The sequence below is a fragment of the Aspergillus vadensis genome (genome assembly GCF_003184925.1).
Source record: "Aspergillus vadensis CBS 113365 unplaced genomic scaffold BO88scaffold_23, whole genome shotgun sequence".
Taxonomy (NCBI): Eukaryota; Fungi; Ascomycota; class Eurotiomycetes; order Eurotiales; family Aspergillaceae; genus Aspergillus; species Aspergillus vadensis.
In genome coordinates, this window is record NW_020292061.1 from 637,221 (window position 1) to 661,034 (window position 23,814).

Below are 23,814 nucleotides of genomic sequence, written 5' to 3' on the forward strand. Positions count from 1 at the left end.
GAGAAAGTGATCAACTGAGTAGAACCGTGAATAGCTTCAATAATGACTTACACGGCATCCAACCCGGATGTAACATACAAAAGGATCTCGATATACTGATTAACAACCGTGGACCTGTAGTCTACGTCCCTGCAGTGATTACTGATCGATCGAGAGAATCATAAAGAGCATACTACAATAGCAAAGAGTAAGGTAATGATCAATAGATTCTCCGAGCTGATGGTGCTTGTCATGTCAGTTCTATCAGCTCTGGGGGGGCTAAGAACTTAGTAGTACTTATCAATCAAACGGGGGAGGAAGATGGATGAATGATCCCATCCATCATGCCGAGGACCACTTCCAAAAGCGGACTAGTACTTATTCGTGCGGAGGTCTTCGTACACCAATTGGGGACACATGGTTGGTCGCCCTGGCTGACTCAGCCTCTTTCCCCCCACAGGGATTTTTTAGCAGATTCCGATAAGACAAGCAAGAATTTCGGCAATTAATCTCTCTCTCCTGGCCTTTTTCGATCGCGCGCTTCCAGAAACGCAAGGAGATCTTCGGCCTCCAGCCAGACAGAGCTGCTTGCTTCTTCCATCATCTTTCCAAATCAAACGGTGTGGGGTTATTCTTCTCAATGACTATGCACTTATCAGCGCTTCCTCGCGATTAGCATCCCCATCCTCCTCTCCTCCCCCTCCTCTCTCTTTTCCCCCTCGTCTTCCCCTCCCAGTCCCGAGAAATTCAATGCTCGCCCTCGGCCTTGCGATCTAGCCGGGTCCAACGAGTGTGGATGACTTGATTTGGCACAAAACACTGTTGAAACCACCGATCATCTTGCAGCTCCCCCTGATCTAAAATCCTACCCACCCCTCGGTGTTAGTCCGGCATTCTGACCTGTCATATTCGCCCAATAAAAAAAGAAATCAATCGCCATCGCTACCGCTTATGATCTTCGGTTTGCGCCAACCATAAGGAACAATTGGGGCGCATCATGCCGCCGACCACAGCTCCCACCACTGCCACACCGAAGCTGGCCTCTCCGGGTTTTAATGCTGGCGCCAGACCATACCGGTCACACAAGGTTAGGGCCTGCGACTTGTGCAGGAAGCGCAAATCGCGATGCACCGTTGACATCCCTGGTCAATCATGCCTATTGTGCCGCGTTCAAGGAGCGGATTGTCACTATCAAGAAGAGACCAATAATGATCCTCCACTCACTAATGGCCATGAATCGAAGCCGTGGGTCCCAGATCACACGCGCGTCTCGTCGCTAGGACAGAAACGGAAGCATACCCCAGACGCAATCGATTCCCCGTCGCACCCCAGCCGCCGCCGCGCTTCCAGCATCGCACATTCGGACTCAGCCCTAGACCGTCGGAGAAGTGATTCCAGGAGCCAAGGAGTCGATGACCCCCATAATGAGTCGGTTTTAATTGTTGGTCCTGTCGTTGCCGAGGATGCCCAGGTTATCGAGAGATACATGCCGCCGGAACGGACCAGCAAATCGGTCGAACCAAAAAGCCAGCCATACAACGTCTACTCGAGCGATCCTCGGAAGCCCATTCTTTACACTACTGTATCCCGGCGGAGGCAGGGTATGCGGGTTGGAGTTCCTCCCGGGGAAAATCAGAAGGAGATTCTCGAGCAGATCCTTGGCCCATTCAAGCGCGACTTAGTTAGACTGTACGCTTTCCTTTCGAACGGATCCCGAAGGTAGTTTGAGACACCATGCTAATTCTCCTTCTCAGATTCATCGACCGGTTCAATGCAGCATTTCCGATCTTTGATGGGGAAACTTTCTGGGAGGCGTTCTTGTCGGAGTCCCCAGGAGACCCGCCAGCGTCGCTCTTGTGCCAGGTCTATTCAATGTCGCTAGTCTATTGGAAACACACTCCCAAGCTGGCCTGTCATCCGAAGCCAGATCCCCGGTACGCGGTCAACATGACTGTCGCTGCGCTTCACGAAGAATTCTCGGCGCCTGGGCTCTCAACAGTCAGTGCAGCCCTCATCGATCTTACCGGTCGGCCCATCTTCTCAATGACAGGAAATGCCATCAGCTGCGGGCGCATGATTTCCCTTGCACATTGTCTCGGACTCAACCGCGATCCAAGTCACTGGAAACTATCCCGCCCTGAGAAGAACCACCGTATGCGGCTGTGGTGGGGCGTCGTCATCCATGATCGCTGGTAAGCCTACCTGACTTACGCCCATATATGGATTTGGCGTCTCACTAACATACACTCAGGGGGAGTTTTGGTCACGGAGTGCCTCCTCAGATTGCTAAAAATCAATATGATGTTCCTCTTCCAACGATTGAAGTTCTGATTCCCCAGGCTTCTCGAACCCCGGAGCGCGTGCGAGCTGCGCATTGCCACATTGCTCTGTGCCGGCTCACTGAGATCTTAGGCGAGCTACTACCCCTTGTATACGGCTTGCAGTCTCGAGCGCACCGCGAAACGACAAAGAAGGTGCGACAGATCCGCACGGATCTTGACGCGTGGGAGGACTCTCTCCCCGACTGGCTCCGCAACCCCATCAGCACGAATACCACGGAGGAGCGCATCTCCGGTACAAGCAGTCTGCAGCTCGGCTTCCTTGCAGTGAAGATGCTCGTCAGCCGTGTTGAACTCAACGTGTGTACCATTGGGCCCTATCTATTCGATTCGCATCTTTACTCACTTTGCCTAGGAGGTCAACAACGCCGAAGCAGATAATCCGGAGGCGCGCCGCTACTTCCAGACCGAATGTCGGCGATCCGCCGAAGAAATCGTGCAATTCATCTCATCCCTCCGGAAGCAGAATTTCCAGGAATTTTGGCTCCCATGTATGCCGCATCCCCAAGATATCCTGCATGATCCGGCATAGAAAATGAGAGGGCACTAACAACTTCACAGACAGCGCCTTCCACCTAACCACAACCGCCACCCTTCTCGTCCGTTGCGCCCTCGAAACCACCGACCCCGAAGTGGCCCGCTCTTGCCTAGCCAACGTCGAAACCTTCCGATCCATCCTCCGTCGTGTTCGCGAAGAAGAAGACTGGGACGTCGCCGACATGTGTCTCGATCACTGCGAGCGTCTCCTCAACCGCCTGAACAATAGCACCGGCACCACCACCAGCGCTGAACATCCGCCCACTTTCACAGATCTTGGCCAGCCACCGGATAGCACCCACCCTCATCGACTAGTGAACCCCGCCGCCATCGCCCTCCCAGAGACACAAACAAACAACGATATTGTCGACGACATGATGAGCATCTCCGGGACATTCGGCACGATGGATGGCTTTCCATTCGACATGACAGGGATATGGGATGTTTCCGTATTCCAGGATGTTAATCTGACATAAAGAGTGCCGCTCAAAAGAGGATATAATAATCGTCTGGCCGCTTGCTGCCATCCTCCTCATTTCAACTTAGGGAGTGAACTTTTTTTTCTAATGTTTGTATTTGGTCTAACCGGCTACAAGGGTTGTATTCAACAACAGTACGTGTGGATCGAACATAGGATGGTGTGTGTGGTTTTGTGAAGTTTTTATCTCATATACCCAACTTCGTTTGCGTCGTTTTGCGTGGTTTCTCTATAGGGGGTTGTGATTGAATAAATTTGGTGTCTGATTGTATATATAATACAGGATACAAGTGTCATACCGCAATGATAGTATTCATTAGTAGTCACAGTATACTGATGGAACTTACCAATGAATGTAATAGGCCTCGTACTAGTACCAAGATCTATGCAAAGGATCGCACGCGTATGCTAATGGATGGATGACAATACTGTTAGTTACTCGATTCTATAGTAGTAACTCTACTACGTATTGCTACAGCTTGTGTGTACCATTTGCCCGATTGCCGCTTTCGCCCGCCGTACAATTGCAAAATCTTGGTTTTACTGCCGGCGGCATAAATATGAGGCTTCGAGTAGATTTTATAAGACTCCAATTGGCCACCCAAACAGCCACCCAAATGACGCTCTAAACAATCTTCCAAGAACCTTTTAAACGATCTTCGAAATTATCTTCCAAGTAGTCCTCCAAGCAGCTCTCCAAGCAGTCCTTCAAGCAGCCATCACCTGGCTGGTGTGGCGGTAGCATCTCCCCTCATTCATATTTCTACTTTCAGTAAGACTATGCTTTGCTTTTTTTGTTTAGTTATGTTTAGCTATGGTGATGACCTCCCTACGTCGTAGCATGTGTTGCTTCGTAAATTAAGTGTGGATACTGCGAGTTTGGGGAATTCGAGGGCATTCCGGGCTATCTTCTTAGCTTCAAACGGTGAAGCAATATGCATAGCTAGCATCTTCCTTAGCGGGCTCGATCGTCTGATATGAAATGAATTGAATTGAATCTAGATAGACGCTTGATGTACACTGCAAGAAAGGTAAGGGAATGGATAGGGGAGAACGGTACATAGACAACACATCATCAAACGATTAACGAGGAAGTGGGCTGGTATTCCCCCCACGCCTAAAGCGTTCAAGCAAGGGATGAGCATTATTTTGACTACCAATGTGGATAAACCTTCTCGGGAACCGTGAAATGTCTTCCAATGATTTCTTCTCCAGAACCTCCACCAAGGTATTCGCCCTGAAAACCATACTAATGGCTGGATTTGTTGCATAGTATACCACTTCACGACCGAAAGAGTCGATGTATCTAACCCGGAAGGCTAGACGTAGGGCCGGATCATCGTGAGCTTCAGAGCTTGAGGTTGCATATAGATTTGTATGTATTTCTCCCAAAGGACAAAGCTCTAGTTTGATAAAGACCATTTCATCTAAGATATCCATATTAGCCGGGAACGGAATCTCGCAATAGTAGATATAGACGTGGCGCTTAAGCTGGTCTTTAAGCTTATAGCTATATTCACGATTCCGGATGTCTTCATTTTTCCACACAACACTTTTCACGCCCTGCCGCTTCTTGTCACTAGCCCCAGCGATGACGGGCTGTGCAGCAGTGACACCGACAGGGTCAAGAAAACCTTCACCTATAACTCTGGCTGTAAGGTCTTGCAGGATATTAATGGGAGCTTCGCAGTCCCTATCTCCTGACTCGGCCTGACACTGTTCTACCAGTCCTCTCATTTCTGCTGCGCCCGTCTGAAATTCTTGACCCTGCAATTGTGAAAAGCATTTCAGTGCTGCGATAGACTCCTGATCAGTGGATGTCGCATCAGTTCCTTCTTTATCAGAGCTAGTAGAACATATCTCCTTGTCTTGAGGCCGCGGTGACTCCGCACACAGCCGAGATAATCGGTTTCTGTAATCTACCTCCCGCTCGTCTAGATGCTTGTGAACGAAGTCTCCTATCTTTTGATACTGCTCCACATTGAAGGAATCATGAACCCTCACCCTTTCAGTGGCTCTTCTGCTAGGCTGCGGGCTTCTTTCTTTGGATTCATTCCCATCACTTTTCGGTCTCCTTGGAAGGAATTTCAAAACCATTAAGAGGCCGCGAGTAAGTGAACCAGCAATCTTCTCTATTTCTTTGATATCTTCAGCTTGACCCATGTTTCTTCTGGTTAGCCAAAGCCGGACACCCTCGTCCACAGTGTCAGCAGTCAGAGCTTCTCCTCCGAGTCTTTCTTTCCTTGCTTGGCGCAAGATATAACCAATAACGCTGCTGTTTTCACAGAAAAACGGTCTAATATCGTACTTTAACGATGGGATGAAGTTAACTGCAAATCTCAGAGCCTCGCTTATCTTGATACTATGTCTTGTGCTAACGGACCAGATCTCTGCAGGTAGAGGAGGACAGCAGATAAAAAGACGATTCCGTAAGGGGTCACGATAGAGTGGGTAGTCAAATCCGCGTAGAGACAGAGTATGGCGCGAAGACCTCACAATGGCTCGTATAAGCTTCTCTGATTGAGGCCCACATAGGAAAATAATCTTAGCTTGGCTGGTTGCGAGCAAAGTTTCATGGAACTTTCTGGCATCAGGATCTGTCAGAATATCATGACCAAGATGCTTAAGACCTATACTCGTAAAATTCTTAAAGTCGTAGGTCCAGATAAGAATATTTCCCTCAGTAAAGCCACATCCATCTAGAGACCATGGGATTGTGAGCATGTGCTGCTTGTCATCACTATTACTAGCCCTCATGGGCGTATCATTCGCCCCTGAAACAGCAGCATAGTCAAGAATTGCGGCCACTTCGGAGGTCAAACTACCACAGAAGGGTATATGAGCCAAAACTTCACTGAAATCTGGTGTTTCCTGTTGTAGCTGGAGTGATTCTCTGACCTTGTTAAAGACCTCTTCGTCATTATTCAGAGCGTTTTGTAATGCAATGTCGAAATCTCTCTCAAAACACAGCCTTGATACTTTCTTTTCCTCTTCTCTTCTCAGCGGCTGCCTTCTGTCGTGAGTTGAAAACAGCCCAGTATTGGATCTGTCGATCTGGCGCCTTACTGGGACCAATGTTTGCCTTGGTCCGAAGTTCTTTGTTCAGGGCCAAATTCCCCTGCACGAGCGGTGACATTATATTGAGACCCCATCCCAAGGTTGAGGCCTTACCATCATTCTGGTACTTTGATCCCAGTCGATTCAACATTCCGTGATGGGTCCTGAAAGCTCTGCAGAACAGGGCCTCAAGTAGATTGCTGCAGGCTTGATACCATCCATCAGTCACCGTGTCCTTGGGAAAACCCCAAAGCTTGATAAACCTAGCATATCGATGACCGTTTCCTATCCACAGACTAAAGTAGTAGAGACTTGCTGTTGATCCCTTGATAATTTGCTGGGCATGTTGGCACACAATCCGCCGCCATGATAAAGAGCATTGGCCTACATATAACCTCCACCATAATGTATCTCGGTCATCACATACAATGCTTGCGTAACCTAAAGGCATATTCCAGGGCTCATTACTATCAATTTGTTGACAGATAATTGCGTTCAGTGCAGTTCTTGTTACTTCATGGCCCTGGAACTGGATAATGTGTGGACTTATAAGGTGGATCAGAGATTCTGTTACTTTCTCCACACCACCATGCTCATCAATGATCTCAAGGTAATTGCAATGAGGCGATGATGATCCCGGTAATAATCCCTGTATAATTTCACTGATCATTTCACTGCACAGTGGCTTAAGGTATGGAAAGATGAATTTTTCTTGCAGTGAAAGCTCCTAAGACTGGTCATTAAAGGGCAGTCGTTCCTGGTAAAGTTAAATACTCACATCCCTCACGCTTTCATCGATAGCAACCCACTTCTTGTCCGAATGCTCGGGTGACTGGACAGATATATTCAGATTTACTGAAGTGTAACGGTCCAATGTCCTCTGTCTTTTAAAAGAGATCAATTCTGATGCTGAGCTCGGCCTCTTGGCGGTGAAAATCCCATGTTGCTTCGATCCCCCTAGCACCGGGTCCAAGCCAATGTCTAAAGCTTCCCAACAGAGTTAGCAGATCTGCATAGTATACAAGAGCTTTCTTTCTGCGTGATAACATACACTCTGACGTATTCGGGCAGATTACTTGATGGTGCCCTTTAATTTTGCATCTTCTGCACGTAATCTTCGTACACTTGATGATGTTATGGTCCCCTTTGCAGTAGATGCAACTCTTAAATTCAGGGCAGTATTTATCAATATGCGCCAAGGACTTGCAGTATTGACACGCTCGTTCCGGGTTATAGGACATGATTCCAAGCCAGTGTGAGCTCGTGCCGTGCGAATGATTTCCTATTGTTTCCTGTGTGGCTGTAGTATGGGATGAGGAAATCTCCCTATACCAGTGTGTGTGGATTTGGCAAGTTTTAGAACACTTACAGTGTTAGCTTTCACTCGCCGAAGCTTCACGGGGCGACGACTAATATCCCACTACTATGGGTGCAGGGAGATGAGACTTCCCGTGAATCCTGCACCAGAAATAGGCAGCTGCCAACTGCATCTACACATCGTGTGTCACATGCCTCATGTGACTTTTTCGTGGCGTCATCATTGTATGATTGAGACCACTCCTAAGGCTACTATTACTGTGAGCCCTGTTGAGCTATATTGACAAGACATGCCTAGGAAGGATGAGGTCAGGGGACATCAACTAACTAATCATTGTCATGTCATCCTGACCAAGGTCATTCTCGGAGTCTGATACGTCACGTAATATGATATGGGATGACCGAGGTCGACCACACAGCCGATGTATTACAAGAATTCAAGAGATCCACTGATAAAGCTATCGGTTTCTGCCAAGCATACTAGAGTTGTAGGAGAGGGGGGATAACTATTTACGTATGACCTGACCCCTTTCAGTCCCCTAGTCTCACGTGAGGCACAAGTTGCCACAAAGGCAAGCTGATATTACATAGTAGTTAGGCTACCCTCAGCCAGACAGGCCCCTGTGGCGCAATCGGTAGCGCGTAAGACTTGCAAGTACTCCCGAGGACCCCTTTACAGAAAACACGTTACTAACTATCTCTGCAGCTAGATTGAGATCTTAAGGCTGTGGGTGATCCCCACCAGGGGCTATTCATTTTTTCCTCTTGCTTGAGGGATCTCCGGGAATGTGGAACACACCGCACTTCCGAAACACCCGCAACGCGCGCTCCCGACCACACGGCCCTGCCACCGATTTGCATACAACGATTTCAATTTATTGAAAATCAAGCGATTATCAACGTATCATACAGATTTGTATATACAATGTTGCTATTCAGGAATAATATTAGCGATTAGGGTCCCTGAGCGGGATGCTGCATATGGGCCATCCCTAATCGAGAGAGGTCATCTTCGTAGCGCCACCAACTGCTTGCTCGGTCGTTGTATTGGGGTCCTGAAGGGGTCGGACCTGTATGGCCAGGAACGCCGTAAGCAGGTGTAGGGACATTCCTCGATCCATGCACCAACACACGGACAAGCGCATGCTGCAGGGAGAAAAAGACAATGGCTAGCTGTGTACCGGTAATAAGACCGTCTATACTATAAATTTCATCGGTGCATCGTTTATAGCTCACTACCCTACTACCTTTGAAAACTTTTACTTCCTGTATCCAGAAGACTGCGTATTAGAGGTCATACTGAATCAGACTGTCACCTTCTCCTAGTGGTAACACGGCTTTTGTCGAGAAGTAATTCTGTTGCATGGGATGGAAGCAGCTCTACTCAGTGTGACTCTTTCTTGACCATCAGACGATCATCCCTCCGTCACAACACGATTGGAACAGTTCTTAGATGAACAAGTTACATCGGTGCTATCATCGAATACTTTTAGCGTGCAAGGAAAAATCATGGGATGAATCATGGGATGAACAGTGGCGCTATAACACAAGACAAGCGATCTACGCGTATTGTCAAGACAAACAGACAACATCATATAACGTCAGTAGTTGCTCGCCATCATAGATCATCTTCCAACAGCCACTTGACCATGAAGTTCACTCCAGGGACCCTTCGCTGGCTGTTGGCTCTGCTGCATTTTGGCCCGTGACCGAGTCACTCGTGCCCCCGACGGCCACATACTGTCCTCGCCCGATTCGCCCTGCCGGTCACGTAAGGTATCCTCCAGATTCTGGTTAATTATACTATAAACATCTTCCAGCGCCTGTTGCGCATCCTGCGCTGTCTCTATCCCTTCCTCCAGTCGGTACCCGACGTATTCTTGTTCGGTCATACCTGCTGCGTCCGAAGCAGATGCCCATGCCTCGGCCAGGTCAACAAGTTGGTCTGGCTTGGCAGACTCTGTACTCGTGGCCTGGTGCAATGCTAGAGTTGCTGTCGCATGTTTGAACCGTGGCTGGCGTGCCAGAATCGGGTACTCTGGGAGAAGGTGGCTTTCATCTCGCAGCCTGCTCAGAATGCGAAGAGTGGTGGTTTTTTCCTTCGCAAGCATACCCGAGAGGTAGAATTTCTGTAGCGCCAATGCGCGCTGGCTCCTGGCCAACGGCTGAAGGACATCGCTGGCAAAAGTAAGGACTCCCAATGCGTCCAGAGATTGTGTTTCCTCTGGTGCATTCTTTCCTTGCACCAAGCTAGTAGGCCGGGATGAGGGCTTTCCAGCCGGGAGAGTAACTGGTTGGCAAGCTCTGGAGGCCGCATCGAGCAGACGCTTGCGAGCATCCGCATATGCAGCGTACTGTTGTGCGATCTGAGCTTTCTTCTCCCCAAGCAGACGCACAGACTCATCCATGTCTTCGGGATGAAAGTCTCGGGAGGCCGACCGGTTCTCATTGTTTCCAGCACTTACTAATTTCTCCTCCACCCAACGCACCAACTCGTTACGGGTTCGCTGTAACGCCACGCCCTTAACTGCGCGTGGAATATCTTGGGCCTCTACGGGCGCTTGTTGCGCCTGAAGTTCTTCTAACAATCCTTTTTCTCTCTCCAGCTGAGCCTTGGCCCGGATAACGGCTTTTTCCAGGTTATGCATCTGCTCCTCGACAGTAAGCCCTGCGGTAGAGCCATGTCGGGTAACTTCGATTTCTGGTGGTGGCGCAAGCTGCTGATAATGGATCCCACTATCCTCTAGATCTGCTGGTTTGGGTGTGTCACGTTGTTTGAGCTCTTTGATGTAGTGTTCAAAAACCTGAAGCTTCGCATGCCGACGACGGTCACGGAGAAGCCGCAGGTATTCCTGTAACTCCGCGGACGAATCCACTGGTAACTTTTCCGCCCGTGGTTTGCTCCTTTCACGGCCCACAGAAGTCACCTTCTCCACAACTGACTGATATTCCTTCCTCGCAGCCACATTCGACTGGAGCGCTTCCAGGTACTGTCTTCGCAACCCTGTCAACTCTGATGGAAGCCGCTTGACATCGACCACCGCTTCGTGAGGCACTGATAACGACAGATGGGATTGACTGTGGCATTCTGGGTGCTCGGTATTGTTTTCTGCGAACACAATATGGGAGCGAAGATATATGGTCAAAGCTTGCCGAATCAGCAGGGCATCCTGGCGGCTTTTGATGTAAGGTGCCAGAGGCTCGGCGATTGAGGGGATGTGGGTGGGTGTTGCGTGAGTCAACTCAACAGACTGCGCCATTGGACTGACTATTTGTGAGCAGATGTGTTTGTCCCGCCGACCTCAAGCTTGCTGGGTTGTCAAGGGAAGGTTTGTCCCTTCGACAAGATAGTCAAAATACCCGTGATGTTGAAATAAGGTTCTCCTGTTGTCATGAAATGGTTGCTGACGGGTGTTATTCCGATGTCGATCACACTAAGGGGTTCCACCGGTTCCCACTCTAGTCCCGGGAAGCTGTAATGAACTCCTTTCCCACCCACGCTAAGCCTTCCACCACGGCCATACGTGCCGTTTATTACTATCAGCTATGAGGGCTACCGGATGGCGCAATAACATGCAAGAGGGGAGCATCGAGGGGTCAGGAAGACGACGAGGTGATCTCGGGTCATGTGACCAGCCCCATTCACAAGTGTTCCCTTCGAGGTTCTGAGGAATACAATGTAGCGTGAGACTACTACTAGTATGAGGAGATTCAATGGTTCTGGACTATTATTACAAAGTCTTCATCGTCCATAGTAGCCCTGGCTGACTTCATGCAAGCTTATGATATGCATACATTTCAAGCTATAAGCCGTGACATGATGATTGTATATATTTACTGACAGCTATAGTACTAAGATCAGATCGCCGGCAACTTATATCATTTACACATCGATCCCATATGTTGTCTTAGATGCTACGCTGCCAGCTGCTCTTCCCAGCCCGATTTACTGAATCACGCTCTGGTTGAAGTACAGGTCGCAGGCATGCGGACGCTGCACACAATACTTGGGGACCAGGGCTGTCGCCTGCACCCCGTTGGCCACTAGATACTCGCGGAAGTTCAGGATGCGCTGGGTCATCAGCGTCGTGCGCTTCTGCCCGTTCTCACGATTCCCAGACCACACCAGCTCCGCCAGCGCAGCGGCACGGGGCCAAATTAGACTGGATACGGTCACATCATCCACTTGCTCTGACCAGAGCGGTGCCTCTGCTCCTATAATGTGCTGAGCCTGGGTAGCGGTCAAATTCTGTGTGAAGTCGTAGTCATAGATCCGCTGCCATGTCTTGTACGGCGCACACCACGAGCCCCCATTGCCACCATAGTTGAAGTTGGGGGTGCTTGCATCGGGATTACTCATTACATCATAGCGAGGGTCATTTGTGAGAAAACCCCCTATCCCACAGTCCAGATACATAAAATCCGCTGATGATACAATCACGTCGTAGCCCTTGGCAGTCAGTTGATTGATATAGTCTAGGCCATTATTCCAGGTCTGCATCACGATATTCGTGGGAACATCATGTGCATGTTCGGTGAATAGTACAATGTCTTCCCACATGACCAGTTGTCGCGAGGTACTGTAGTTCTGGAAGATCGGCACAGCATGGTCGATCCAGTACTGAGCCAGATCATTATAAGTACGCGACGGATCTTGCGCAAACCATTCAGTGACGTAGCTGCTGAAGTTGAAACAGTTAGGCTGGATCTCATCCGCCCCAACATGAAACCAGTTGTCTGGGAAGATACTGGACAGCTCATTGTAGACCTGTCGGATTACCTCATACGTGCCGTCATAAATTATATCCATGTGGCCAGGCGGGGGCTCTACCGCAGTATGCAGGGCATAATTATCATTGGACCACCAGGAGTCGATGCAGGTCACCATCTGGGGGTCAACCTGCTTCCATCCAGAAGCAGAATGGCTGGGCATATCAATCTCAGGAATAACCCGTACCCCACGCGCTCGCGCATAGGCCACGACATTGCGCATATCAGCATGCGAATATACTTCGCGAGGAGAGTAGGCATCGTAGATCATTTCTGGATAGACATCAATCTCTACAGGCCATGATTGGGTGTCTTCCAAGTGCCAGTGTAGAGCGTTAAGTTTAGAAAGAGACATGCCATCCAGCTGCTCGTATATCTTGTTGACCGAGATGAAGTTTCGCCCAGTGTCAATCATAATGCCCCGGTAAGGATAAAGCGGGGCATCCTGGATCTTAACTGGCTGTTCGATTATCAAACCACCCTGTCCGTCGGCGATGACCAGCTGCTGGAGAGTGGTAAAGGCATGAAGCGCCCCCCACACGGTAGGAGCCTCAATGACCACGGAGGTAGAGCTCTCAGTGACCTCCAGGGTGTAAGATTCGTCTACCCCATGCTGAAGATCTGCGGCAACATCCACCACGTTCACATCGACAAATTGGAGCGATGGCAGTGCCTGCGGGGACCTTTTAGTAGCCCCGGCCGTACCGGTGGGGAAGGGTTGATAAGACGGCGCGGGACCTTCGGTTGCTGCCGGTACCCATTGCAGGGAGACGATAGAATTCCAGGCACGATTCCAACCATTGGCCAGAATGAAATCAGAAGTGTCCCGGGAGGTACGGAGACTAACGAAGTCGGCCAGCTGCTTAGGACCCGACGAAGCCCAAGTGATATTGCGTGGAGCTGGTAAGGGATTGACCTTGACGGCAGCGGCCCCAGCCACGAGCAACGTGAGGCACGCCAGCCAGAGATGATCAAGCAGCATGGCGGAAATTTAGTGTCGACACTCAGAGTGAGGGCGGATGAAGAGTGCGGAGAATCATGGTGGGGGATATTGGGGTTAAAGAAGCAAAGAGGATAAGGATCAGCGGTGGCTGGATGCAGGGAGATACCATGGAACGGGGGAATGCATGAATGAGCAGGAATGATGCGAAGCTATCTTGTTCTAGTTGGCATACTAGTTGCCGCAGGTAACTAGTTACTACGGAGTACTATGTAATCATTGAGTCTCAATTTGAACGATGATCAGCATCTGCCCCGTGGAATGATGTTTGTTTGTTTGTTTGTTCCATTGCTTGTTTGGCTTTGGAAGGGAAGAGAAGCGCTCACTCAGCAAGTACACAGTCGCTGAGTGTGGTCTGATTTCTTATTGCCTTATCCCTTACTTACTTACTTACTTACTTACTCCCTCGTTTGAAATAGTTAGAAAGAAATGAGACTGCTTTGTTCTGCTGGAATACTCCAGAATCCAGCGCCTTATGGGCCTGGTTCTTCACGTGACCGTTGTCTTTTCAAAGCCCACTGAAGATGGTAGGCGGTCACCCACCCCGTCATTATCCAATGGGCCATACGGCGGCAAGCATCGCGTACCTGCGCGATTCCGCCCTCTGGGTCTCTGTTGGGGAACTTCCAACATCTTACGTTCACATTTGCTTAATTTATTTCGATTTTTGCAACTGATTTTGGGTTTATGTGGCTGTGCATAACTGTATATCTTACTTGCATGCAGTGCTATTGGATCCGAAACTTGATTAGGTGTCGTCTCTACGCATTCTTTCGGTAGTACTTTTGGTTACATCGCAGTGTTTGGCTCGCGACTCCCGATGACATCGATCATTTATGAGACATCAATAACCACGACAAGCCTAATTTTGAAGCGCTTTCTTTGGAATCCCTCCCCATTACGGGCGTGGGACGTCCTGCGAGTACAAACGCCAACCCGCGACGCAATTGGCGCAACATGGAGGACATCCGGCCGACCGCGAAATGGGCGAATCGCATGTTGCGCCCCTTGAAATCCATCCACCACCGACTCCAGAAACACTACGAGATTCGCAACAGCATAGCAGAAACGAAATCGAAAGTCAAGCCCGATCCCCACGATTCCCACCGTTCGCAAGCCCCGCTAAACAACAAAAGAACTGGTAACGAACCAGGCTGCAATCTTTCAGACGAGGAACCCGACGATCCAGCATGGGTCCCAGGAAACCGGGGAAATCGCCGGCCCAGGCATAATTACTCGAATCGTGGACAGAGGAATGGCGCACGGAGACGTAGTCGACTGTTGATCAAGAGCCCGGAAGTGCAGAGGACGCTGCCTGGCGCTATCGAGATCGCTACCCCATTGATCACAGGAACTATACCAGGACCCACGGAGGCGACCTTGTCTATTCGCAAACGGCTTTTTCGGAATTCGGGACCATCCTTGAGCGCTGTCGGGGCCAACAGGCAGTCGCGGACGAATAATCCCAGTTTTCCGGCATACCAGGGCTCGTGGAAGGAAGTTTTGGATCTTTCTGGAGACCCGGGCTTGGTGGATATTGCGAGATTTTTGGATCGCATGCTTATCAAATTTTTGGAGAATACCAGACCTGCTCCGACAATACACAAGCATGACGAGGAGAATCGCGGGGCCCGATCGTTACTATCTATGGCTGCGCGACGGCTGCCGGGGTTCATCGCCGAGGAGCAGCGCCTGCAGGATCAGGTGGAGCCGGATGAGGATGTTGACATGTGTGATGCATACTTTACTGAACTCGAAGCTCAATATGCTCCTGGCGGCGGTGGGTGGCAGCCGCTCCGTGAAGCTGTGCGTGCGCAAGGCATCCACCTGATCTCTGAGATGATGATGAGAGAATGGATACCCAGTTTGGCTGTCTGTCGCCTGCTAGGGGAATGTCTTGAGCACGGGGAGTTGGATGCCTTCGAAACACTTATGTCACAATATCTTACGACCATCAAGACTCACGACTACCCAACAGCTTTTGATCCTTCGAAACCTGTGGGCCACTGCGATAACCCTATCTACATATTGCGCAGTTACTACTCGAAGGCCCCCGAACGAAGATCCTTTGTTTTTGATGAGATGACAAAGCTCTTGTCTCGTAGGGCTCTTCCGCCAGAGTGGATGGTCACTACAAGATGGAAAAAGTGCGTGGATGGGGCTATTCGGTCACTATCAATTGGCGACGGAGATTCAGCTGCTGCGACCCGGACTATTGAGGCTATCATCCTTTCATCTGCTGGTATATATCCCGCCACGGATTCGCTGGTAGCTCGGAACAAGGGGAGAAAGGTACCTCGTTGTGTACGTCTAAAGGACACCCGTGCATCGGTAACGAATCCTACAAGCGTGCCTAAAGATCAATCTCCGTGTCCTGTTCCCATCCAAGATGCGCTCAGCAATCTTTCAGCGAGTCTAGTCACCGCACTGTGCGGCATGTATATGGCACGGACGCAAGCCTCCGGTGCCAATGACAAGATAACAGGCACGAAAGTCAGACATATTGTCGGAACACTGTCTTTTGGGGTACAACGGGCAGTTGGATTGGTACTGTCGCGGCGCGAGATGGAGGGTCCAAGCTTCCAATCCCTGCGTCGGGGATACGTCTTGTTGGGTGAGTGGACGCTGCAGTGCACTGAAAGTTCCACGCCTGAGGTCATTAGCCAGTCCGGCGCCATCTCGCCAGAAAATCTAGAGTCGCTTTGTATATCGTTGATACACCAACAGGATGCAGTCAAACAGCTAGCAGAGTTTGTTCAACAACTGTTTCGATGCTGTGGACATGCGCGCGAAGATGATCCCACGAGGACACCTCGAAAAATTCGAGCTATCGTATGGCGGCTTGCGCGGCTGACGAGTATGAAGGGCATTTCTCTGCTGCTCGCCAAGGTAGCTGCGGAAACAGCAATGACGTTGGCGGAGGTTACATTGGATGTGGATGACCACGCGTGGGCTCTCGAAATTCAAGAACAAGCCGCTTCATCCCAGCAAGAAGGGAATCTCCGCAAATCTGCCGCATTGGCACATGTGCCACAAAACGATGTGATTCACCTGTACCGATGGGAAGAAAGCATTGGGGAATGGGTATCCAGCACGCCGGTCGCCAAACCTCTGGCTTCCCGTAATGCGGATGGCGCTTCAAGCCCTCTTGCTGCGACAGCTAAGCGGCGACCATCGGCGCTCTCCTGCTCAACCAGTAGCAGATCGCCCAGCCCTGAACTTTCGGAGGATGCTGCATCCAGCGTGACATCATCTGCGCCATCGATGAGCGGGAAACGAGGACGCGGGACGAATGATTGGAGGCCACCGTCACCCAAGAGACTTCGGTCAAGTTCGAGGAGGATGACTGCAGCTCCAGTCACGTCTGGCGCTTCGCCAGCGACACGTGGGCGCCTTGCTGCGGCTCGCTCCCTTGAGCCAGATTCTGCACCGATAGCCACCCGGGCACGGACGGCCCTTCGCGATTTACCCCAGGCCAAGAACAGCACCTTGAAGAAGACGAGACTACAACCAGGCCCGACTACACCCAGCCTCTCCCGCGCGGACCCTAACAAAGTGACTCCCCTCATCGAGGTGGTTATCGTCAACCAGCCCGTATCGGTGAGATCGCTGAATCGCACCCCCAATACGGCACGAAAACAACCACAACAACCACAACAACCACCACCACCACCACAGATTCCCAGCCCATCGGAGGTGCAAGGCCCTCGACGCTCCACTCGTACGCGACCTCCCCCAGTCGAGCGGGTCATTCCGTGCGAGGACGATGACAGCGAGGACGAGCTGAGTTTTCTGTTATGAGAGCGGGGTCCCTGGTGGTTACTTATGCCCGTTTAGTATATGCGGACAGTGATGTGAAACTCGGAATGATTGTTGGCGACGTCTCATTTTTAGACAGACTGCTTGTTTTAACTCCATCAATAGGTCATTGATGGTGTGGTCTCTGTTCATTTTCAATTAGAGTATCATTGTGCTTGCTAGGTTTCATTGGCGACATGGGAGCGATTGATTAATTCCGGGCAGGAGTGGATTGATTGGTTAGGTTCAGTTTGAGGATTTCTTTTGGTCTCTGGCTTGATTGATTTGATTGACGATGATACCCGCGGACAAAGGCTTTCTTTTAATTTAGTTCGATTGTTATCCTGATATTCGATCAAGCCCGCTTTGTAAGATGCTAAGCAATGCAGGTGCCTCACCGTCTGAAGCAACAAATGATGTGACCCTCAACGCCGTCAAACCCCCCATCTCAAAAGCTTCGCCGTAAACCCATGAAACAACTACTAACTATACGTGCTGCAGCGGACGTAGGAGATGTCCTCGCTGCGGCTAATTATACAACTACACATTATATCGTATTGAAATATTAGTGCCGTGCCCCGCAGTCACATTCTGTGTCACGTCCCGCGTCGATCAGGTCCTGTCGAAGGTATTCCGCCTTCAATTCAGCTGCCAGCCGACGGCTCCGATCCCTAGTAGCCTTAACATCAATTTGACAGATGGTAGATGCAAATATTGGATGTTTGGAGGCATTGCGTGCGGCTGGTTGGTCCGCAGCTATCCTCCCGCTAGTAAGGGCCACGATAGTGCTGAACAGACAAGAGTACATCACTGAGTCCACCATCATCACATTTGGGCTTGTAGTTTACTTTCTCTCCTTCCATTTCTGCGGGCTCGGCTATCCCCGGCCTCCTTTATTACTACCCTCTTATGCCGTAATGTCCTTAATGGCTGCCTCCAGTTCCTTCATGTTTCCACCCACGACGCGCTTCTCCTGCAGCTGACCATCCTTGTACAGGACAAACGTGGGCATAGCGCGCACCTCCAGTTCCTGCGCCACCGAGCGGACCTTATCGACGTCGACCTGGATGAAGCGCACATTGGTGTAGGTTTCGCTGAGCTTGCCGACCACTGGCGCAACGGCCTTGCATGGACCGCACCAGGTTGCGAAGAAGTCCACGACCACAGGACCGTTGGAGGTGAGCGCCTTGAAGATGACGGGGCTGGGCTGGTCAGTTCCCAATTTACTATCTGCGGAGGGGGGGTTAGGAAGGGCGACTCACTTGTCAACCTCGATAACCTTTCCGTGAGACATGGTGGATCCGGTGGTGTTGTTGCCGAAGAAGCGAGTACGGATGAAACGGAGGACTGTACGGCGTCAGTAAGCAGGCAGATGAAACACTGTCCGTATGGCTTACCAAAGTAGACGACGATGGCGAGGATAATGCGGGAAAGCTCCATACTGGCGACGGGGAAACAGGCAGACGGACTGAAGTGGGTGGAGAGGTTTAGTCCTCCGGAGTGATCTCTCGGCGGGTGTCGCAAATACCCAGCTAAATTGCGCCAAAAACGGTCGTGCTGCGCCAAGCGAATGATAAGTGAATTAGCAGGAAGATTTCAATACAAATCCAACTACGTCACACTAGCAGATAGCTTATGTTTTATTTCGATTTTATCTCTTGTCTTTCGAGTAGTTAACATAACAATGCGCATGTGCTGACTAAACTGCGGAGCAACGGAGAAAGACACGCGCCGATGACATGGTGAATGCGATAGGATACTGTGTACACCCTATTACGGGATACACCGAAATTGATTAACGACCCTGTTGGACGCGGTTACTGGATCTTCAGCTTGACTGCTTACTGGTAGACTGTAATGATACTAGTAGTACCTTTTGGTGATCCAACGGCGTTGCACCTGAGTGCACAGTACTTACTACTAGTAAGTGGTCTGGAACCGATCGGATCTGATTGGGCGTTATTTTTATCCGCAGGATAGCTGACAAAGCCAGCACAACCAGCACAACTAACCAGTTATCACTCCAGATCATGGCGGCGATTGCCTCCCTGAAGATGGCGGAGTAGTAGTGATCGACGAGGAGAATACGCGTCAACCATCATCTAAAGATGTCCCTTCCCTTCAATTGATCTACTTCAACTCAACATGGCAGGCAAGAAAGGCCCCGTTCTACCCTACCGCCGGGGCTCAGACGCCTCCGAAGCCGACTTCTTCGACATTCCCGAAGAGCCCTGCTGGTCCATCATCAAGCGCCAGCTCCGCTATCTTAAGAGTCCGCGGGCCTGGCTCGCCATCTTCGTCTTCGTGCTGTTTGTCCTATTGCTACGTCGAGAGAAACCCCCGCCTCCGCCCCTTCCTCATATTGATTACGACCGAGTCGATTGGTCGCTCTACGCCTACAGCCAGTATGCGACGTCGAGCCCATACCTGTGCAATGCGCTTATCGTCTTCGATACTCTGCAACGGCTTGGCAGCCGAGCGCAGCGGGTGCTCTTCTACCCCGAGAACTGGGACGTGCTAGTAGATGACGATCGCGACCGGGACAGCCAGCTGCTGGCGATGGCCCAGGAGAAATACAATGTGCTGTTGGTGCCGATTGATGTGCAGATGGTTAAGGCTGGATCGGGTAGGACATTCCCTACAACGGTTCGAGTTGTCAACGACGTCAGGAGCTAATGCAGGAAGAATAGGACCAAGCGAGTCCTGGGACAAGAGCATCTCCAAGCTTCTTGCCTTCGGAGAGACCGAATTTGAACGTGTCATTCACATCGACTCCGACGTTAGCGTTCTACAGAACATGGACGAATTGTTCTTCCTCCCGCCCTCTCAAGTCGCCATGCCCCGCGCCTACTGGGAACTGCCTGATATCAAGCAGCTCTCGTCTCTCTTGATTGTCCTTCAGCCGTCCTACAAAGAGTGGTATGCGTTGATGGATAAGGCTCAGGCCATTTCGTACGGACAGGTCGACTCGAACGTCAGCTCGCGAGTCAGGTACGATATGGAACTGATGAACGAACGGTACGCGGATTCGGCCTTGGTTCTGCCGCATCGACAGTACGGACTAGTCACCGGCGAGTTTCGCAAGGACGACCACCGGGCCTTCCTGGGTAATGAGCACGAAGAATGGGATCCGGAAAAGGTACTAGCGGAAGCGAAGCTGGTCCATTTCTCCGACTGGCCGCTGCCCAAGCCGTGGGTCATGTGGCCGCAGGAATTGCTGGCCGATATGCTGCCCAAATGCAAGGTCAAGCCGGGCACGATGCATGAGAGTGGGTGCAAGGATCGTGAGATTTGGAAGAAGCTCTACGATGATTTCCGGCGGAAACGAAGGGTTTGTTCATTCCTCATGTCTGGTTGGTGTGTTCTTCTTGCTAACGATGGTCGACAGGACGTGTGTAAATTGCTCAGCTATCCGGCGCCAAACTGGCCGCCCCGGGAGAAACCCCAAGGTCCTCTGGAGGGGGCACCAGAGGGTGTTCCAGTTTCCCCTGCTAGTTGATTTCAGTGTGTATTTGGCATGGTGTTTCGGATGTGGTTACGGGTTTCGCAGATTGTATATAGACAACATGGATAATTTGGCTGCACATTGGCGTCGATGGATTGTACGATAAGTGAATGGACATATTAAGTATCCCTAATGACCGCTGCCTGTGCCGTAGCACTGGGCATCGTCAACCCCTGTGACCTGTCATCGCGGTTGACACCTAGTACTTCTTATATGAAGGTCACGTCATAATTGATTCAAATCAATTGGTATCAGTTTTTATTCTCATACCTGATCGAGTCCGCTAAGTAAGTGTTGCCACCGCTTAAAGCAAAGAATATGGCCCTAAACGCGCATTTGATAATACCTGACACCAACAAGGATAAGAGAAATGAATCATTCACATAAAAGAAGCAGCTTTGATAGTCTTTTAGGTCTCTGTTCATTTCTTATCATCACACTCAATCAGGTGTTCTTCTTCCACTGCTAGCAGTCCATTACCTATATACATGTTGAGTGCTGCTTCGCGGGAACAACGCGTGGTGTTGGAATACACGTGACCCGCATTAGAGGTGCCACTTGAGCTCAACTGCGATGGGAAATACGTAATTGATAATTCAGCACCGTCTGCCTCTGGTTGGGAAACTCCTTTATGGTGAGTTATTACTGGTCAAAAATTCTCATTGGGCTCCCTCTTACGTCTTCTCTTGAATTAACGTCAATAACCATTTGAGTTGTGATAGATCGCTGCAACAATTTAGACAGTATCGCCACAGTCAAAATCGGATCGCATATGGATAAGGTCGCGCATACAGTATAAAAAGATATATAAGAATGGCATCCTGGATCCAACGGCAGAGTGGATCTCATCAGACACAGCTTGCGGCTACAGCAGTGATTTCGGGAGCTGCGGTCGCTGGTGCGATACTTGGCTACCAGGCTTTCAAAAGGAAGGATGCGGTGCAGCGCCTCAAAGCATCCATCCCAGATGTCAATGACCAACACCACGTTGAAAAGGTATCCTAGGGTTTTTGGAACTTAATATAGGAAATCTAGCTGACTATCGAGAAGCTCACAGAATACGGTGTCGCGGCTGCAGCGCAGCTGAGCAAGGAAGATGAACGCAGTGCGCTCCTCGCTCGGAGAGCGCAGGAAGGAGACTATGATGATGGTACAGATTCTTGCTTGGAATACTCCCCTACAATTGTCGCTATGTTACTCGGCTAATCCGATTTCTGTTTAGAGCTCATTCTCGAACAACTTGCCCGAAACCGTGTTTTCCTGTCCGATGAAGGCCTCGCGAAGCTCCGCTCGTCATACATAATTGTTGTCGGATGTGGAGGAGTCGGGTCGCATGCTGTGGCATCCCTTGCCCGCTCGGGTGTTTCCAAGATCCGCTTGATCGACTTCGATCAGGTCACGCTTTCCTCCTTAAACCGACATGCTCTCGCGACGCTGGCCGACGTTGGAACGCCGAAGGTGCATTGTATTCGCAAAAGACTGGAGCAGATCACACCGTGGGTGAAGTTTGACTGTCGAAACGAACTATTCGGGGGATCAGTTGCCGACAGACTTCTTGCGCCGTGGAGTTGGGACGACAACGACAAAGGACACAAGCCTGACTATGTACTTGACTGCATTGATAACATTACGTCCAAGGTGGAGCTGCTTCATTACTGCCACTCGCACTCTATTCCCGTGATTTCGGCAATGGGAGCAGGATGCAAGTCAGACCCTACCCGTGTTACGGTTGGTGATATTTCACTTAGTACGGATGATCCGCTGTCGCGGAGCACTCGTCGACGCCTCAAGTTGTTAGGCGTGAATACCGGTATCCCTGTTGTTTTCTCCACTGAAAAGCCCGGTCCTGGAAAAGCCACTCTTCTTCCACTGAATGAGGCAGAATTCAGCAAAGGAGAAGTTGGTGAACTGAGTGTATTGCCCGATTTTCGGGCGCGGATCCTCCCTGTGCTGGGAACAATGCCTGCAGTGTTTGGCTACACCGTGGCGAACCACGTCATTTGCGACATCTCCGGCTATCCGATGGACTACAGCGTGGGTGGAAAGGGTCGGGATAAGTTGTACGATGGTGTCTTGGCAGCCTTGCAGGGAACGCTCGAGCGCTTGGCCCGGGCGGAGCATGGCCCTAGCCTTGTCGGGCTTCGCCTTCCCATCAGCAAGGATGACGTCGGATATCTGGTCGATGAGATCTTCCGCGGTAAGAGCGTGGTCAGTGGCCTCCCTAGTCGAGTCAGTCTTGTTCCCTGGGAGCGGCCTGAGAGAGGATTCGGACCTGATCCGGAGTGGATGAAGCAGGGGCAGACCTTTGTTCCGCTTGAGTTGAAGGATTTAGTGTGTATGACTAAGGATGAAGCTGTACGGCATGAAAAAGAAGTGCTTCTGGGTGGTAAGCAGCTGGAGGAGGTATACGATATCAAGACGATTGAGATGGTGCAGAAGCGTCAACGGGAGATGGAGTTTCACGAGCAATATCGCTAATGACGCGGAGATACCAACGAGTAGTGCTTCTTCAGGGACCAAGATACATATGGCACTAGCACCTGGCACCAAGAGTCATAGCTACAAGTTGAAAACCTCGAGCCCTAAAACAAGACGGCTGCTTGGCTTTATACAGTCTGACAGGCAGGTCTTGGGTGATGACCCACGAGTGCGACAGGCTCGAGGGAAGCCGGCTCCTGACATTTTCTTGGTCGCATTGCGGACGTTAAACCCAGCTGCAGATTCTGGTGAAAGCCCCATCTCGCACAAAGAGTGTTTGGTCTTTGAAAATAGCATAATTAGAATAGAAGCTGCAAGACGGGCTGGGATGCGAGTAGTTTGGGTACCACATCCAGACATAGCAGTCGAGTACCAAGCGAGGCAGGAGGATGTTCTGGCTGGAAGAACAAGATTGGTTGATATTAGAGACAAGTGGCAGCTAGGATATATTGATAACAGCTAGACTGAATATAAACAAAGCATAGAATACTTGAATTACAAGAAATACAGTATCAATGTACCACTGAAGCATCTGTTAGAAATTTTTAATCCGATT

At 50.4% G+C, this 23,814-nt stretch overlaps 9 protein-coding genes across 9 annotated transcripts; 5 read left to right on the forward strand and 4 right to left on the reverse strand.

Moving 5' to 3' along the window:
• Positions 1-503: 503 nt before the first annotated feature.
• On the forward strand, positions 504-3,550 carry BO88DRAFT_394489 (putative C6 transcription factor). Its single transcript, XM_025705159.1, has 5 exons — positions 504-1,668; positions 1,734-2,171; positions 2,231-2,618; positions 2,674-2,809; positions 2,880-3,550. The coding sequence occupies exons 1-5, from the start codon at positions 977-979 to the stop codon at positions 3,329-3,331; spliced, it is 2,106 nt and encodes a 701-aa protein (XP_025559818.1). The 5' UTR covers positions 504-976; the 3' UTR covers positions 3,332-3,550.
• Positions 3,551-4,416: 866 nt separating this feature from the next.
• BO88DRAFT_418190 (uncharacterized protein) lies at positions 4,417-7,631 on the reverse strand (the record flags this gene model as incomplete). The annotated part of the gene is made up of 5 exons (XM_025708337.1): positions 4,417-6,346; positions 6,400-6,451; positions 6,505-7,117; positions 7,169-7,377; positions 7,442-7,631. 5 exons carry the CDS (start codon positions 7,629-7,631, stop codon positions 4,417-4,419), a joined length of 2,994 nt encoding a protein of 997 aa, XP_025559819.1.
• Positions 7,632-8,887: 1,256 nt separating this feature from the next.
• On the reverse strand, positions 8,888-11,167 carry BO88DRAFT_407304 (uncharacterized protein). The gene has a single exon (XM_025707390.1). It carries the CDS (start codon positions 10,965-10,967, stop codon positions 9,333-9,335), a length of 1,635 nt encoding a protein of 544 aa, XP_025559820.1. The 5' UTR covers positions 10,968-11,167; the 3' UTR covers positions 8,888-9,332.
• Positions 11,168-11,617: 450 nt separating this feature from the next.
• BO88DRAFT_407305 (beta-N-acetylhexosaminidase) lies at positions 11,618-13,877 on the reverse strand. Its single transcript, XM_025707391.1, has one exon. It carries the CDS (start codon positions 13,457-13,459, stop codon positions 11,654-11,656), a length of 1,806 nt encoding a protein of 601 aa, XP_025559821.1. The 5' UTR covers positions 13,460-13,877; the 3' UTR covers positions 11,618-11,653.
• Positions 13,878-14,434: 557 nt separating this feature from the next.
• Positions 14,435-17,278, forward strand: BO88DRAFT_446000 (uncharacterized protein; the record flags this gene model as incomplete). The annotated part of the gene is made up of 3 exons (XM_025710255.1): positions 14,435-14,618; positions 14,646-14,925; positions 14,947-17,278. 3 exons carry the CDS (start codon positions 14,435-14,437, stop codon positions 17,276-17,278), a joined length of 2,796 nt encoding a protein of 931 aa, XP_025559822.1.
• A 452-nt stretch (positions 17,279-17,730) lies between these two features.
• On the reverse strand, positions 17,731-18,776 carry BO88DRAFT_130104 (thioredoxin family protein). The gene is made up of 3 exons (XM_025701388.1): positions 18,673-18,776; positions 18,538-18,622; positions 17,731-18,477 (listed from the first exon to the last, which is right to left on the reverse strand). The coding sequence occupies exons 1-3, from the start codon at positions 18,713-18,715 to the stop codon at positions 18,183-18,185; spliced, it is 423 nt and encodes a 140-aa protein (XP_025559823.1). The 5' UTR covers positions 18,716-18,776; the 3' UTR covers positions 17,731-18,182.
• A 554-nt stretch (positions 18,777-19,330) lies between these two features.
• Positions 19,331-20,894, forward strand: BO88DRAFT_407306 (alphaN-acetylglucosamine transferase). Its single transcript, XM_025707392.1, has 3 exons — positions 19,331-19,901; positions 19,966-20,606; positions 20,664-20,894. Exons 1-3 carry the CDS (start codon positions 19,421-19,423, stop codon positions 20,772-20,774), a joined length of 1,233 nt encoding a protein of 410 aa, XP_025559824.1. The 5' UTR covers positions 19,331-19,420; the 3' UTR covers positions 20,775-20,894.
• A 282-nt stretch (positions 20,895-21,176) lies between these two features.
• Positions 21,177-23,299, forward strand: BO88DRAFT_130123 (tRNA threonylcarbamoyladenosine dehydratase). The gene is made up of 4 exons (XM_025701389.1): positions 21,177-21,414; positions 21,503-21,776; positions 21,831-21,930; positions 22,003-23,299. The coding sequence occupies exons 2-4, from the start codon at positions 21,594-21,596 to the stop codon at positions 23,256-23,258; spliced, it is 1,539 nt and encodes a 512-aa protein (XP_025559825.1). The 5' UTR covers positions 21,177-21,414; positions 21,503-21,593; the 3' UTR covers positions 23,259-23,299.
• Positions 23,281-23,715, forward strand: BO88DRAFT_305006 (putative HAD superfamily hydrolase; the record flags this gene model as incomplete). Its single annotated transcript, XM_025702430.1, has 1 exon — positions 23,281-23,715. A coding segment is annotated over one exon (435 nt), but the record flags the coding sequence as incomplete, so codon positions are not given.
• Between the last annotated feature and the right edge of the window lie 99 nt (positions 23,716-23,814).

Bases quoted from the DNA above. Each gene is read 5' to 3' on its own strand.
- BO88DRAFT_394489 (XM_025705159.1), top strand. From the start codon at position 977: ATGCCGCCGACCACAGCTCCCACCACTGCCACACCGAAGCTGGCCTCT. The intron at 2,172-2,230 runs GTAAGCCTACCT...ACATACACTCAG, and splicing joins GTCGTCATCCATGATCGCTG to GGGGAGTTTTGGTCACGGAG. The intron at 2,619-2,673 runs GTGTGTACCATT...CACTTTGCCTAG, and splicing joins TCAGCCGTGTTGAACTCAAC to GAGGTCAACAACGCCGAAGC.
- BO88DRAFT_407304 (XM_025707390.1), bottom strand. From the start codon at position 10,967: ATGGCGCAGTCTGTTGAGTTGACTCACGCAACACCCACCCACATCCCC.
- BO88DRAFT_407305 (XM_025707391.1), bottom strand. From the start codon at position 13,459: ATGCTGCTTGATCATCTCTGGCTGGCGTGCCTCACGTTGCTCGTGGCT.
- BO88DRAFT_130104 (XM_025701388.1), bottom strand. From the start codon at position 18,715: ATGGAGCTTTCCCGCATTATCCTCGCCATCGTCGTCTACTTTG. The intron at 18,623-18,672 runs GTAAGCCATACG...GACGCCGTACAG, and splicing joins CGCCATCGTCGTCTACTTTG to TCCTCCGTTTCATCCGTACT. The intron at 18,478-18,537 runs GTGAGTCGCCCT...TGACCAGCCCAG, and splicing joins AAGGTTATCGAGGTTGACAA to CCCCGTCATCTTCAAGGCGC.
- BO88DRAFT_407306 (XM_025707392.1), top strand. From the start codon at position 19,421: ATGGCAGGCAAGAAAGGCCCCGTTCTACCCTACCGCCGGGGCTCAGAC. The intron at 19,902-19,965 runs GTAGGACATTCC...CAGGAAGAATAG, and splicing joins GATGGTTAAGGCTGGATCGG to GACCAAGCGAGTCCTGGGAC. The intron at 20,607-20,663 runs GTTTGTTCATTC...GATGGTCGACAG, and splicing joins ATTTCCGGCGGAAACGAAGG to GACGTGTGTAAATTGCTCAG.
- BO88DRAFT_130123 (XM_025701389.1), top strand. From the start codon at position 21,594: ATGGCATCCTGGATCCAACGGCAGAGTGGATCTCATCAGACACAGCTT. The intron at 21,777-21,830 runs GTATCCTAGGGT...ACTATCGAGAAG, and splicing joins ACCAACACCACGTTGAAAAG to CTCACAGAATACGGTGTCGC. The intron at 21,931-22,002 runs GTACAGATTCTT...ATTTCTGTTTAG, and splicing joins GGAAGGAGACTATGATGATG to AGCTCATTCTCGAACAACTT.